Source organism: Scyliorhinus torazame, chromosome 7 (genome assembly GCF_047496885.1).
Source record: "Scyliorhinus torazame isolate Kashiwa2021f chromosome 7, sScyTor2.1, whole genome shotgun sequence".
Lineage (NCBI taxonomy): Eukaryota > Metazoa > Chordata > Chondrichthyes > Carcharhiniformes > Scyliorhinidae > Scyliorhinus > Scyliorhinus torazame.
The window spans coordinates 304,876,366-304,891,960 of NC_092713.1; the positions used below are offsets into that span (position 1 = coordinate 304,876,366).

At 45.7% G+C, this 15,595-nt stretch overlaps 1 protein-coding gene across 1 annotated transcript in view; it reads left to right on the forward strand.

Annotated features, from left to right (window-relative positions):
* mgat4b (alpha-1,3-mannosyl-glycoprotein 4-beta-N-acetylglucosaminyltransferase B) overlaps positions 1-15,595 on the forward strand; it is a 452,622-nt gene that overhangs the window by 414,698 nt on the left and 22,329 nt on the right. Inside the window, exon 10 of the mRNA XM_072512689.1 lies at positions 6,792-6,899. Within this exon, the coding sequence (XP_072368790.1) occupies positions 6,792-6,899 (108 nt within the window). The remainder of the gene's footprint in view (positions 1-6,791; positions 6,900-15,595) is intronic.

Sequence of the window (15,595 nt, forward strand, 5' to 3'; positions counted from 1 at the left end):
AAACCTCCGAAATTGACCCTCTTCCCTTTTTGATAGTTCACTATACATTGATTGACCACCTTGTTGATGGATGGTAGTTATAGTGTATTATTTTACGGCTCTAGGAAGGGAGGTTGAAGAAAAGTCAACTACAATAATTAGAAGTTACAGATAAGTAGCTCTAAGGCTTATGAGATAGATAAACAGTTGTGAATAAGGTCATTAAGGCATTAGCAGGATTTGGTGGGAACTGAGCCAGCAGTAGGAAGCTTTGTCTAACATGAGTAAGTAACTTTTATTCTTTTGCTTTATTTCAAGATCTCAATTTCAGGATTAAAACCACAAGAAATAAGAGCTGGTGTGGACCAGCGAGCTCTGCCGTTCAGTACTGTCATGGCTAATCTTCAATCTCAACTCCACTTTCCTGCCTTATCCCTTGATTCCCTGAGAGACCAAAAATCTGCCCATCTCAGCCGTAAATGTATTCAGCAAAGGAGCACCCAAACCCTCTGTAGTAGAGAATTCCAAAGATTCACAATCGTTTGAGTGAAGTAATTTCTCCTCATCTCCATCATAAATGATCGGCTCCTTACCCTGAGACTGTGCTCCCATGTTCTAGATTCCTCAGCTAGGGGGAAACGACATCTCAGTATTTACCCTGTCAAGTCCCTCCATAATCTTGTATGTATCAATGAGGCCGCTTGTCATTCTTCTAAACTCCAGAGAAGAAATGCCCAGTTTATTCAGCCTCTCATCATGGGACACTCCCCTCATTGCAGGGACCAATTTAGTGAAGTTACGCTGTACCTCCAATGCGAGTATATCCTTTTTTAAACACGGAGACCAAAACTGCACACGCTGCTTCACATATGGGGCACGATCAAACATTCTCTTGTCGCCCGACACGGTGACGCAACAACGCTGTTAAATTTCACGAGATTCTGGATCTCGCCCTCACTGGTTAATATCCAGCGTAGCATATTTAAATAACCATTAGGCACATTTAAATATATCGGCATCCAATTCTCCCGAGCTTGGGAACAAACACCCGTACCTGGGAGACCACATCATGACACCGTTTAGCATTGGTCCACACAAACATGGGCAGGTATAACGGCACCTGGGGTAGCATGGGGGGGGAGGGGGGGGTATCCCACGCCATTGGAGACCCCCAGGTGATTGAGCTCTGGACAGGGTAGTACACTGGCATGCAGGCACCCTGGCAGTGTCATCTGGGCGATCTGTCTGTCCCACCCAGGTTCCCTGGCAGCGCTAGGTTGGCAGTGTCCAGATACTACGTTGCCCGTGCTAGGGATTAGGCGTGGGGGTCCCCTGTGCTTAAGAGGTGGTGTGAGGGGGGGCTCGAGGACCCCATAAGAGATAAGTTGGGGACGGTCCGGAGGCCCTAGTGGGGAGTGCAAGCGAGGTCGAGAGATCAGGGTAGCATTTAGAAATGTGCTCCGATCTCTTTCTGCACTAGGAAGTGAGGTAAGTGTAGCCTCGACGGGGTGTTCCTCACCGAAGCCAAAGAAAAACAGTTCCGTTTGATAGTGGGGTCATTCTCGGTGCTGCAGGTGCCGAGAAACACCCCGCTATTCGCACACAAAACGGGACTCTGCCTTTTGTGTGTAAATCATGCCCATGGTCTCAGCAAAACACGGTACAACTGTAGCAAAACGTCTTTATTCCTATATTCCAATCCCCTTGTAATAAAGGCCAACATGCCATTTGCCGTCCCAATTGCTTGCTGCACGTGCTTGCTAACTTTGTGTTCCTTGTGCGAGCACACCCACGTCTCTTTGAACACCAACATTTTCAAGTTATTTACCTTTTCAAAATATATTCTGCTTTTCTCTTCTTACAACCAAAGTGAGTAATTTCACACTTCCGTACATTATACTCATCTGCCATTTGTTGCCCACTCACACAACCTGTCTAAAATCGCTTTGCGGCCTTTCTGCGTACTCCCCAGAGCTTACTTTTCCACCTAGCTTTGTATCATCATCAAATAAGATAAATTATTTTGTCTCCATCTGTGTCATTGTATACATTGTAAATGGCTGAGGCCCCAGCACGGATGCTTGCAGTACTCACTATCTGCCAACTTTAAAATGCTCCATTTGTGCCCACTCTCTGCTTCCTTTTTTAAAAAATTTAGAATACCCAATTCATTTTTTCCAATTAAGGGGCAATTTAGCGTGTTCAATCCACCTACTTTGCACATCTTTGGGTTGTGGGGGCGAAACCCACGCAAACTCAGGGAGAATGTGCAAACTCCACACGGACAGTGACCAGAGCCGGGATCGAACCTGGGACCTCGGCGTCATGAGACTGCAGTGCTACCACTGCGCCACCGTGCTGCCCTCACTCTCTGCTTCCTGTCTGTTAATTAATCCTCTAACAAGCTAATAGATTACTCTTAACTCCATGAGCTCTTATTTTGCCTATTACCTTTTGTGTGGCACCTTTATAGAATGCCTTTTGGAAATACTACATCTACTTGCTCCCCTTTATCTACCTTACTAGTTATATCCTCAAAAAGCTCTGACATTTGTCAATTGGGATTCCCTTTAGTAAAACCATGTTGACTTGTTCTAATTGTACAATGCTTTACTAAGTGCATTGTTAAATCTTCCTTAATAATAGTTTCCAGCATTTTTGTAATCTCTGATAATAGACAAACTGGCCTGTAGTTCACTGACTACGCCAACAAAAACAATAGCTTGCATTTAGATAGCACCTTTAGTGTAGTAATATGTCCCAAGATGTTTCACAGTTGTGTATCAGACAAAATTTGACACAGCCGCTATAGCTATTGGGAAGGATGATCAAATGCTGAGTCACAAACATAGGTTTTGTGGTGCACTTTAAGGGTGGAGAGATTTAGGAGGGGAATTCCAGAGATTTTGGACTATGGCAGCTGAAGTCACAGCTGCCTGTGGAGGAGTAATTAAAATCAGGAAGTGTAAGGAACCAGAGTTGGAGGAACACACAGGTCTTTGGGAGGGCTGTTGGCCTGGAGGAGGGACACAGCCATGAGGGAATTGGAACAGGATGAGAACTTTAAGATAGTGATGTTGCTGGACCAGAAATCAGCAAAAGACATGGGTTGATTGGTGAATGGGACTTGGTGCAAGTTAGGGTGTGGGGTAGTAAAAGTTTAGATGAGTCACTCTATCTGTTTGCATTGTGGTAAGTGGATCTTGCTGCATAATGCAGAGGCCTTGATTGGATTATTTCTCTGTATTTAATGTCCTGAAGCCGGCAGCAATAATCCAGCAGCAGGCTCCTGAGTCCATATTTCTGGTAAAGTTGGCTGCTTTGCGGGTGCAACTGATGGGGAGGGAACTACAACTGCCGCCAGCGAGATCTGCTGTTAGCTGCATGGCCTTAATGTAACAGCTCCTTGTTCTGCTCTGTGAACTCCATTTAAAGGTAGACACCGATATTTCTGTTTCCTTTGCTGCGATTATTTTTGAATTAACATGTAGATAAAGAAAGATGGCAGTACAGCCAGATATACCAACATAGGGGTATTTTACAGAAGAAAGACTTTCATTTCTATAGCACCTTTCACAATCTCAGGGCATCCGAAAGCGGTTTGCAGCCAATGAAGTACTTTTTATTGTGATATAGGGGAACACGGTGGGAAATATATGCATAGCAAAATCCCACAAAGACCAATGAAGCATCAAGCAGAACTCTCCTGTTCTTCTTGAATACCGTACCCTGGGACCTTTAATGTGTGTGTGTCTGAACCGATTGATCAAAACATTGTCTTCCTTGACATATGTGGGCTGTACAGAGCTGGGTTTCTGCTGTAGAACCGAGCCAATTGCCATCTCTGTGATCTCATTTCACTTTGAGTCTCTCATCCACCTGATACAGTTCAACAGCATTTACCAGGACATTCATTCTCATTAGTGCCGACTGAAAATCATCCGAAATGAAGAGACAGATTGAGATGGGGGATGGGGATTACAGAGCCATGTTTTCAATACGATTTGAAATCACGAGTTAATAAAGAGGATTGGGATTACACTGCTTAGTGCTTGAAATAATGAGTGGAGCATTTAGATTCAGTTTTGCTCCTATCTCAGTTGGTAAGTGTTACAGCCCAGGGCAGGATAACATGCGCTCGTGATTTCCTCCCACATAATCAAACAGCCTGCCAACCTCGTGCACGAAGAATCATAGAATCACTGCAGTGCAGAAGGAGGCCATTCAGCCCATCATGTCTGCACCGACCCTCCAAAAGAACCTCCTAAACCTAGGTCCACTCCCCATAACCACCTAACCTTTGGACATTAAGGGGCAATTTTAGCATGACCAATCCACCTAACCTGTATATCTTTGGACTGTGGGAGGAAACCCACACAGACATGGGGAGAATGTGTAAACTCCACACAGTCAATCAAGGCCGGAATTGAACCGGTGTCCCTGGCAACAGTGCTAACCACTGTGTCATCATGCTGCCCTGGTAGCTGGAGGCAGCTGATACCCGAGGGGCTCTACCCAATAAGGTTTGTATGTGGGGGGTTGAGATGGGGGGCGTAAAGAGGGTTACCTGAGAGAATTTATTAATATAGACACATTTAGCACCTGTCACACTGGTATAAAGCCTGTGTACACAATTTGTGAAAATAGTTCGAGCTGATGCAAACCATTCTGGTCATCCATACTCAGCACACATCTAAAGCCATGCCATTTTTGGTTAGACCTTTATTCTTTGGGGGTTTTCTTTTCCAAGCTTTAGAATGTTGCATACTATATTACCACATTAGTGTCTGCCATGGCTTGATGATTCTTGCACCTCTGAGGCAGAGAGGTGGGTTCAGTTCCCATTCCAGTGACCTCATGATTATGTCCACATGATCCAGGCAGACATTCAAAGTATGCTACTGAGGGGGGGGTGTCACTGCCGGGGGTGCTGACTCCCTCGGGTGGTCGTAAAATATTCCATGGTATTATTGCAAAGAAAAGCAAGTGAGTTTCCATTGATATCTTGCACTGATATCTTTCCCTCGGCCAACATCACCTACAGATTATCTGATCATTACCAGAATGTGGTTTGTGGGATGTTGTGTTTTTTCTAAGTGGTATTTTTCCCAACCTTTCAGTTCAGAGCGTTCCAATCCTCTAATAATAAACCCAATGCAACCTCAAGTTAAGGTAAAGCACGATTGTTGTTGATTTTTTGCACACACAAAACATGGGAAAGGGGTTTCACAAGGTCCACCCTCATTGCACACACAAAAAAGGGACAAGGGAAAGAAAGGGGTTTATGACAACTCCACATTTAAAAGTAAGAGTTGTGGAACGTAATTTTACCACCACGTTGCGCCCGGGGTTGATCCCGTTGCATCTCGAGTGAGGTCCAAAACGTTTTTGTGCTGGACGTTGAGCCGATCGCCAGTCACCCAACTCACTACGCCAGCCGCGATCTTGGCCATACCCCCCGACCTGGACGAAGTTAGTTCAGAATGTGTAGTGATGATTTCCACACACCATTATGGAATATATTTAAGGCTGGAATAAACAGATTTACCTGTGGTGTGACCACCTCACTGTACATGCTATCCATGATGATCTCATCTTTGTGGATGCTCCGCAATGATTCCAGTCGCATCTCCAGCTCCGAAATGCAGATTTTTAACCAGAGCTGAATAGAACTCTCTCCTTTGCATTTTTTGATAAGTCTTCCTCATCCCATTAGAATTTTATATTTCATCTTCTGTGTATCTGAATCGAGGTTATGGGCTGCAGAAACCAATCTTCCTATCAGAATCTTTCTGTACAGAGTGAGATTTGCACATGAAAATGGATTCAAATGCCTACTAAACATTACACATATGATAACTAGATTCTCACCAAGGTGCAATCACTTAAAAAGGTACAAGTACCTTGAGTTTCAACAGCACCTGACAACCATTTCCCCAATGTGAGCCTTGGTGATGAGTAGCAAGTTGTCTGACCATGTTGCGGGCAAGAGAAAATCAGAGGTGTATGTTACTCTGCCTCTAGGCAATGTGTTTACTAACTGAGCCAGTGGAACTGGAGCCATATGCTCATATGCTCTACTCATAATCCCCTCCTCAACAAGTTTGTGGGGAAGGAGCGGGGGAATGCGACTGAATGGTAGCTTTTTAAGAGAGCTGGCACATTTATTGTTTTGTTTATTAGCCTGCAGCTTTCTAAACACACAATTTATTTTATCCCAGATTGTTAACCCTAAACATTTACCCTTGACCAATATTAGGCTGATTGGTAGCACTGTTGCTTCACAGCGGCAGGTTCAATTACCGGCTTGGATCACTGTCTGTGCAGAATCTGCATGTTCTCCCCGTGTCTGCGTGGGTTTCCTCCGGATGCTCCGGTTTCCTCCCACAAGTCCCGAAAGACGTGCTTGTTAGGTGAATTGGATATTCTGAATTCTCTCTCGGAGCCCGGACAGGCGCAGGAGTGTGGTGACTAGGGGCTTTTCACTAACTTAATTGCAGTAAGCCTACTTGTGACACTAATGAAAATTATTATTATATTATTATGTAAGTTGTGGATTAAGCCCTCCCCCTGTCTTTTTGACACCATTCCCATATCCAAGGAGGACTGAGAAAATAGTTGACAATTTCCATTTTGGATTTTATTTAGATGAATACATTCCTTCTTTAGATCTATGATATTTATTCTATGATATTTATTCTGTTTTAACTTGATTGCAAAAATCCTGTGGCTCAATGATTATCTTGGTCACCCTGTAAATATCTTGAGTGCAATCACGGCCACATTTCTTTCTCTCTCCCTCCTCTTTCTAGAAGCACTGTGACCGGCAGAAGGCAAACCTCCGGATCCGTTTCAAGCCGTCCCTCTTCCAGCATGTAGGAACGCACTCATCGCTAGCCGGAAAGATCCAGAAACTAAAAGTAAGCTGAGCAGCCAGAAACTCCACTTCCAAGTTCAGGGTCCTGCAGTAACATGTCTCATGTTGGAGAAGGTGGAAAATAAAATGCAGCAACAGCAGGAGGCCATTCAGCCTCTCCAGCCTGTTCTGTCATTCATTTAAACCATGATGGATGTGTATCTTAACTCCCACTTTACTCCCCTGATTCTATAATCCTATCATCGTGTTATGTAGAATTTACAGCACAGGATCAGGGCATTCAGCACAGCAGTTTCATTTTTAAAAATTTAGAGTACCCAATTTTTTTCCAATTATGGGGCAATTTAGCATAGCCAATCCACCTACCCTGCACATCTTTGGGTTGTGGGGGGCGAAACCCACGCAAACACAGAGCACAGCAGTTTCATGCTAGTGTTTATGCTCCGGGCATATCTCTTCCCACCCACTCTTCAACTAGTCCTATCAAAGGACAGCAGTGGGTTAGCCCTGTTGCCTTGCGGCGCCGAGGTCCCAGGTTCAATCCCGGCTCTGGGTCACTGTCCGTGTGGAGTTTGCACATTCTCCCCATGTCTGCGTCCACAACCCTAAGATGTGCAGGTTAGGTGAATTGGCCACGCTAAATTGCCTCTTAATTGGAAAACACTAAATTGGGCACACTAAATTTTTTTTAAAAACTAATCCTATCAACATACCCTTTTATTTCTCTCGCATGTAGCTATACGGCCTAACCTTAAATTCATCTATGCTATCAGCCTCAACTACTCCCTGTGGTAGAGAGTTCCATATTCTCATCACTCTCTGGGTCAAGACATTTCTTCTGAAACCCTTATTGGATTTATTAGAGAATATCTTATGTTTATTACCTCTATTAGTCTTCCCCAAAAATTGCAAATCTCCTTTTCTGCCTCTATCCTATCAAACCTGTCATGATCTTGAAGATGGATGCTGGCATGTAGTGAGCAGTCACACGTGCGGTGGCACCCGCCAGGGTGCTTTACTTTTGGCCTGTTTTCGCACAGTTTACAGGTGATGTTTGGGGGGATATTTGAGTTCGATGGGCTAAGGTCCCCACGTAAAAGTTACGCCCAACAAGTATAATACAAGGGAGCAGACGAGCAAAGAATCATCGTCGGACTCGAGCCCCTCATGCGTTATTAGTGGAAAAAATGGCGGAGGCTCCAGCTGCGACCTTGGCCTCTCCGTGGACAGCTGGGATACTGGCAAGCTTCTTGGCGGATGAATTGAAGAAGCAGCAGCAGGTGGTCTCTGAGGACCTTGGTGTACGGCATTGGAAGGGATTTTAGCCCCCATGCGTGCAGCCTTGGAGAAGACAGATCGGAAGGTAAAAGAGCAAGGCACGCTGATACAAAGGGTGCAGGTGGCACGCTCGACCTAGAGTGACCGGATTGTTTTGCTGGAGGTGGAGATGGCTTTGCTGGCTGAAGGGCATTGTGTGTTGAAGGCAAGGTGGACAATCTGGAAAACCGCTCCAGGTGGCAAAATTTAAGTATCGTTGGACAGCTGGAGGGTCTGGAGGACCCAAATCCTATGGACTATATGTCCAAGATGTTTGGGAAGATGGTGGGGGAGGGGGGATTGCCATCCACTCCCGAATTGGACAGGGCCCATCAGTCGCTAAGGCAGAAGCCCCGATCTGGGGGACTACCACAGGCGATCATAGTCAGATGTCACAGGTACCAAAACCAGGAACGGGTCCTGAGGTGGACGAAGGACCATCAAGACCATTGATGGGAGGGCCACACCATCAGGATATATCAAGACGTGGGAACAGAACTGGCTAGAAAGCGTGCAGTGTTCAACAAGGAAGGCCAAGGCCGCGTTGTACAAAAGTAATGTGCGATTCGGTGTGTCTACCCAGCAAGCCTTCAAATGATTTTTTAAGACCATAAGACATAGGAGCGGAAGTAAGGCCATTCGGCCCATCGAGTCCACTCCACCATTCAATCATGGCTGATTTCAACTCCATTTACCCGCTCTCTCTCCAAAGAGAGAGACTATTACTTTGAAGCGCGGAGGATGCGGATGAGTTTGTGAAGAAGCATGGACTGGGGGCAAACTAATTGTTAGGTGCATTTGTATGTATATTCACTGCGGGACTTTTGTATTATGGGTGGGGGCATGCAATTATGGACATTTGCTGGGGGTCTTTTCTGGGCATGTTTGTATTTTGGAGTTGTTTGTGGGATGGGTTAGATGCCCCTTGTCCGATTGATAACTTGGAATATAAGAGGATTAAACGGCCCAGTAAAAAGGTGTTTGCGTACCTGAAAATTTTGAAAGCTGTTGTGTTTTTACAGGAGACCCATTTGTGAATCAAATACCAAACAGCGTTACGGAAGGGCTGGGTGGAACTGGTATATTATTTGGGTTTCAATGGTAGGGCCTTGGGGTTTGTAGTGTTGATCAACAAGAAGGTGTCGTTTACAGCTGCTAAAATATTGGTGGACCCTGTGGGAGGTATGTAATCGTGAGTGGGTCATTGGTGGGCATGTCGGTGGTCCTGGTTAATGTGTATGCACTGAACTGGAATGATGGGGCATCTATCAATAATATGCTGACTTTCTATTCTGGATCTGGATTCACATCAACTAATTCTGATGGGAGACTTCAATTGCGTTTGGGTCCGAGGTTGGATCAAGTCCCAAGACTCTTGAATCCATCAAGGGTAGCGAAGACAATATTGGTCTTTATGGAACAGATTTTCACAGTAACTTAATTGCAGTGTTAATGTAAGCCTACTTGTGACACTAATAAAGATTATTATTATTTTGGGGGAGGGCAGACCCATCGAGATTTATGAATCTGAGGAATAGGAGATTTGTTTTTCCCCACGTCCATCCCGTATTGACTTCTTTATGATCGTCTTCCTGGGTGAAGGGGGGGGGGGGGTATTTGGCGATTGTTATCCTGGATCATGCTCCGCATTTTGTGGACTTGATGTTGGAGTTGGTGCCCTCGCAACAGCCCTCGTGGAGATTGGTGTTGCTGGTGGACAAGAGATTCTGTGAGCGTGTATCCTCCACCATTGGGAAGTGTATTGAATTCAGTAGGAGTGAGGCAGTCTGAAGGCGGTTGTTAGGGGGAGATAATCTCCTATAAGGCGCAAAAGGATAAATCTGGAAGGGTGGAGAGGCAGAGGCTGGTGGATTCCATCCTCGAGGTGGACTGACAGAGGTCGATTGCCCCGACTCTGGAGTTGTTGGCGAGCAGGAAGAAACTGCAGGTGGACTTTGAGGTGTTCTCAACAGGCAAGGCAGTGAGTCAGTTGCGACGCTCAAGGAGGACCTTCTACAAATAGGGGGAGAAGTCCAGTCATCTTTTGGCGGACCAGCTATGGCGGGAGTTTGATTCTTGGCAAATAGTGGAGATAAGGGTTTAGAGTGGTGAGTTGGTTTCCGCCCCAGGGAAGGTTAATGCGGCGTTTGAGATCTTTTATCGAGAGTGATATAAGTTAGAGCCTCCAAAGAGGCAGTTTTTGAATGGGTTGTCCTTCCCGGTGGTGGAGTAGGAGAGAAGGGGCTGGAGGAGGTTTTGAGTGTATCAGATTAATGCAGTTGGGTAAAGTTCCAGGTCCGGATGGGTACCCTGTCGAATTCTATAAACTGTTCGCGAGTCAGTTGATCCCACTATTGCTGGATATGTTCAATAATTCCTTGTCCTGAGCGGTGTTTCCAGCCACATTGGCGCAGGCATCGATTTCCCTGATACTGAAGAAGGATAAGGATCCTACGGAGTGTGGGTCATTCCGACCCATTTTGTTGTTGAATGCTGATGCTAAGTTATTGGCAAAGGTGATGACCATGGTTTGGAGCCCTGGCTTCCAGGAGGAGGAGACTGGTTTTGTTAAGAGCCGCCAGTTATCGGCCAGCATGCAGCAATTGTTAAATGTTGTTACTCGGTTCCTGAGCCAGAGGCGATCATTTCAATGGAGGCTGAAAAAATATTTGATAGGATTGAGTGGGGGCACCTATTTGAAATTCTTGGAAGGTCTGAATTTGGGCCAACATGTATATTATGGATTTGGCTCTTGTACAGGCCCCTACTCGAGTGTAAGTACGAATGCCCTGAGTTTGGGTTACTTCCAATTGAACAGGGTTATAAGGCAGGTTGTCCATTGTCTCCACTTTATTTGTCTTGGCAATCAAGCCTCCAGTCTTTGCATTGAGGTCATCCACTAGGTAGAGGGGCACAGAGCGGGGGAGGGAGGGAAGGAGCATAGAGTATCTTTACATGCGGATGATCTGCCTCTGTATATCATGGACCCAATCTCCAATGTAGAGGAGATAATGAAGCTACTTAGGAGATGTGGCTCCTTTTTTGGGTATAAGCTGAATCTGGGCAAAAGTGAATACTTTCCAGTGAACCCCCTAGGGAGGGGAGTTGATCTAGGGACGTTGCTGTTCCCTTGGCCAGGATTAGCTTCCGTTATCTGGACAATAGAATTTGGCCTCATCATGGTTCTAAATGACCAACCCATTATCCTGAGGCCACGACCCCAGTTCCAGACTCTCTGCCTAGGAGAAACAGTTTCATAAAAATCATAGAAAAATGATGACGTTGAAGGAGGCCATTTGGTCTATCATGCCCTAAAGGTCAATGAAGAGCAAGTCGGTCTAACTAATATCCCCTTCGTACATTAGGCCCAAGGCCCTGCCGGTCACAGCTCTTCATTAGGCTCTTAGCATAAGAAAAATACTGCGGATGCTGGAATCTGGTACAAGATCAGAGGATGCTGGAAAAACTCATCTGGTCGGTCAGCATCTATCAAGGAGAAAGCAGAGTTCATGTTTCGAGTCGATGGACCCTTCATCAGAACTGAAAGGAGGGAGAATGTAGAAATCGCAACAAAAAGTAGCAACTTTAAGAACAGAAGACAGATGGCCTGGTGTGAGAGAGGGAGGAGGGGGCAGTTCGCATTGAGGCCGTACATGCCTGGGTATTAAAAAAGGGAGTTAAAGATGGAGGTTAAAGGTCAAAATCTAAAGTTGCCGAGCTCAATGTTGAGTCCCGAGGGCTGCAACGTGCCCAACCGGAAGATGGCATGTTGCTTCTCCAGCTCGCACTGGGCTTCACTGGAGCATTGCAGCAGGCCGAGGACAGGCATGGACACTGGAGCAAGGTGCTGTGGTAAAAGGCAAGTTACAGGAAGATTTAGGTCGTGCTTGTGGACTGAGCGAAGGTGTTCCGCAAAGCGGTCACCCAGTCTGCGTTTAGTCTCCCCAGTGTAGTGGAGACACATTGGGAACAGTGAATACAATAACACCAAATTGAGCCAATGGAATAGTTGGCTAAGTACTTTGTCTGTTTCAATGAAATGATGATGAGGGACAGAGACTGACTGTGCGGTCAGGAAAATAACGTGGAACAATTATAGATATGAACAACAAAGCAAGTTGGATGGGCTGAATGTCTTCACATGTGAGAAGCAACCATGCAGTTTGCTGGCAGTTCTGGGGGGTTTATGCCGGTCTATCTATACATCACCATAATCAAAATGATTCAATCTACAGATTAATAACATGAATTATCGGCTGTAGCAGGCCAGCTACTTGTTGTAGCACAGACCGTGGCTGGGATTTTCCGGTCAATCATTACGAGCGGGATGTAACGTTTGATGGAACAACCAACTCTGTTGACTTTGGGCGGGCATTTCCTGAGGGACTGAAAGCTCCAGCCAGTGCCACCGAGACTGGGTTATGTTTGACGTTAATAGTTCAGCAGCACCACCCGCAGCCGCCTGCTGGCACTGCAGCTGCTTGTGAGAACGTAGAACCACAGAATCCCTACATTGCAGACGGAGGCCATTCAGCCCGTTGAGTCTGCACCGACCCTCTGAAGGAGGACCCTATCTAGGCCCAACGTCCCACCCTTTCCCTGTGACCCCACCAAACCTACACATCTTTGGACTGTGGGAGGAAGCTGGAGCACCTCCGGAGGAAACCCATGCAGACATGCACCATAAGAGTTTATGGGTTGGGAACATACTATTCACCTGAACTGATAAATGTGGCCTCACAGTTGAGATATAATCTGGTCAATCTATTTTGGCCCTTCTCCAGTGACTCTATAATACAGCAGTCCGGCTGCACACAATTTGTTGAATGTGGACAGCCAAGCTTTGACACAAGTTTAGCGAAGCGTCTCTACTTTTCATTTCCATCCCTCTAGAAATAAACCCAGTGTTTAGTTTTTTTTTCAAATGGCCTTATCGTATGGAATGATCTGCCTCGACTGTACTTTTCACTGTACCTCTGTACACGTGACAATAAACAAATGTAATCCAACCTGCATCATCACTATTACAAATTTGTTTACTTGTGCTCCCAGACCCCATTGTCCATTTCGATTCTTATATGTGGCCTCCTTATCTGTCCAAAGAATGAAATACCTCCTGCATGTGATTATTATGAAATTCATTTGCCAATTACAAGGTACAAGTTTCTTATGTTCTGTAGTTTGGTTGCAGCTTTCCTCAATTTTACCTCTCCAAATTGGTGTCATCCTCTAATTTAGACCACCTCTACCGCAGGATCCCTTCTCCCTGCCATCCAGAATCCCCTCTCCTTATTCATCACCCTGGGTCCATCCTCTTCCCGATCCACACCTTCAAGGATCTCTTTCTCTGTGCTCACCATCTCCACAACACCCCTCTCTCCAAAGGCCAAATCAACCTGCCTGGAAGCTTGAGGACATTTTGGTTGTGTTTTTTAAATGTGGTAAATTTGATGATTGAACATTTAGACGACTGTAAGATAGACACAGATGAGGCAGAACATTTCTTTCATCTTTGTTGGGATGTGGGTGTCACTGGCTGGACCAGCATTTATTGCCAACTCTAATTACCCCTGAACTGGGTGTCTTGCTCGACTATTTCAAGTGGACAGTTAAGAGTCAACCACATTGATGTGGGTCTGGAGTCATGTGTAGGCAGAACCAGGTGAAGACGATTGATTTCCTTCCCTAATGAACATTCGTGAACCAGGTAGGTTTTTATAACAATCAGTGGTTGTTGGCATGGTCACCACCACTGAGACCAACTTTATATTCCAAATTTTTAATAATTTAATTTAAATTCCACCAGCCGCCATGGTGGGATCTGAACCCATGACCCCAGAACATTAGTCTGGACTTCAGGATTACTAGACATTGTTATGTTTGGTCTTCTGTACCTTGCAAAGGAATCCACCAAACACCTTGACTTGTCCAAACCAGGATCTTTAATGAGCCTCTCGTGTGTTACAGAGCACGTTATCATGGAGTCTCTTTATCGACACCTACCACTGACCATTCACATGTATGTCTTGCTACCCTCTGCAACCATCTGATGATGGCCAGATGTGTCTCCACTTATAGCGGAGTAGCTGGTCACCTGACTATGGTCTTGATACCGCAAGGTGTGTCTGCACCATCACCTGCTGGTTGGAGGTTGCACAGCATCCATCTGTGCCCATAGGCATATCTCAACAGACATGAAGATTGGCAGGGTGGTTAATAGTGAGGTAGAAGGTCTTGAGTTGCAGGATGATACAGGTCAGATAGGGAGATCAGTGGTAGATGGAATTTAACATTGAAAAGTGCAAGGAGTTGCACTTTGGAAGGAGTAACACGATAAGGGAGTACTCTATGTATGGCAGGACACTAGGAAACTCAGAGGAACAGCGGGATCTTGGGGTGCTTGATCATAGCTCCCTGAAGATGGCAGGACAGGTTAATAGGGTAGTTAAGGCGGCATAGCGGTCACTTGCCTTTATTCGTCGTGGCATAGATTATAAGAGCAGGGAGGTTATGTTGGAGCTGTACAAAACTTTGGTTAGGCCACAGCTAACTGTGTGCAGTTCTGGTCACCACACTATAGAAAGGATGTGATTGACGGGAGAGGGTGCAGAAGAGGTTCATCAGGATATTACCTGGGATGGAACATTTGAGCTATGAAGAGAGGCTGGATAAGCTTGGGTTGTTTTCTCTGGAGCAGAGAACGCTGAGGGGGGGCACCGTTTGAGGTGTTTAAGATTGAGGTGTATGGACAGGATGGATAGGGAGCAGCTGTTCCCCTTCATTGAAGAGTCAATAACAGAATTTGAGGAAATTATTTTTCACCCAGAGGATGGTGGGAGTCTGGAATGCACTGCCTGGGAAGGTAGAAGAGGCAGGAAAGCTCACAATCTTTAAAAAGTAGGTGGGTGAGCACTTTAAATGTCATAACATTCAAGACTATGGGCCAAATGCTGGAAAGTGGGCTTAGTGTAGATATAGTGTAGTTTTGGCGATGCAGACTTGATGGGCCGAATGTACTGTATGATTCGATGACCCAAGTGATGTAGCCACAGTGCCATCATCTCCCTCTAAATAAACCCATTCATCAGAAAGATCTGACACAATCACCAGTAGTTTTCAAATGATTCCTAGCAATTTGCTTCCACCACTCCCCACAGGGAATGTCTTGTGCAGCAGTGGATAGTGTCCTTGCTTCCGAGACAGAAGCTCCCGGTTCAAGTCCCACCCCTGGACTTTTTGAAGGAAGATGTGTTCAAAATACAGCCAGGCAGGTTGAGTGTCAACCGAGAGAGACTTCGGGGCAGCCATGCTTGATGCGGTGAGGCGCCCCTCAAGCTATAGGCGTTTGGCAGCAGACTAGTGACGTGTATCTGGAAAAAACAGTCATGAAAACAGATGAAGGTCTGCGCTGTGCACCTCTTG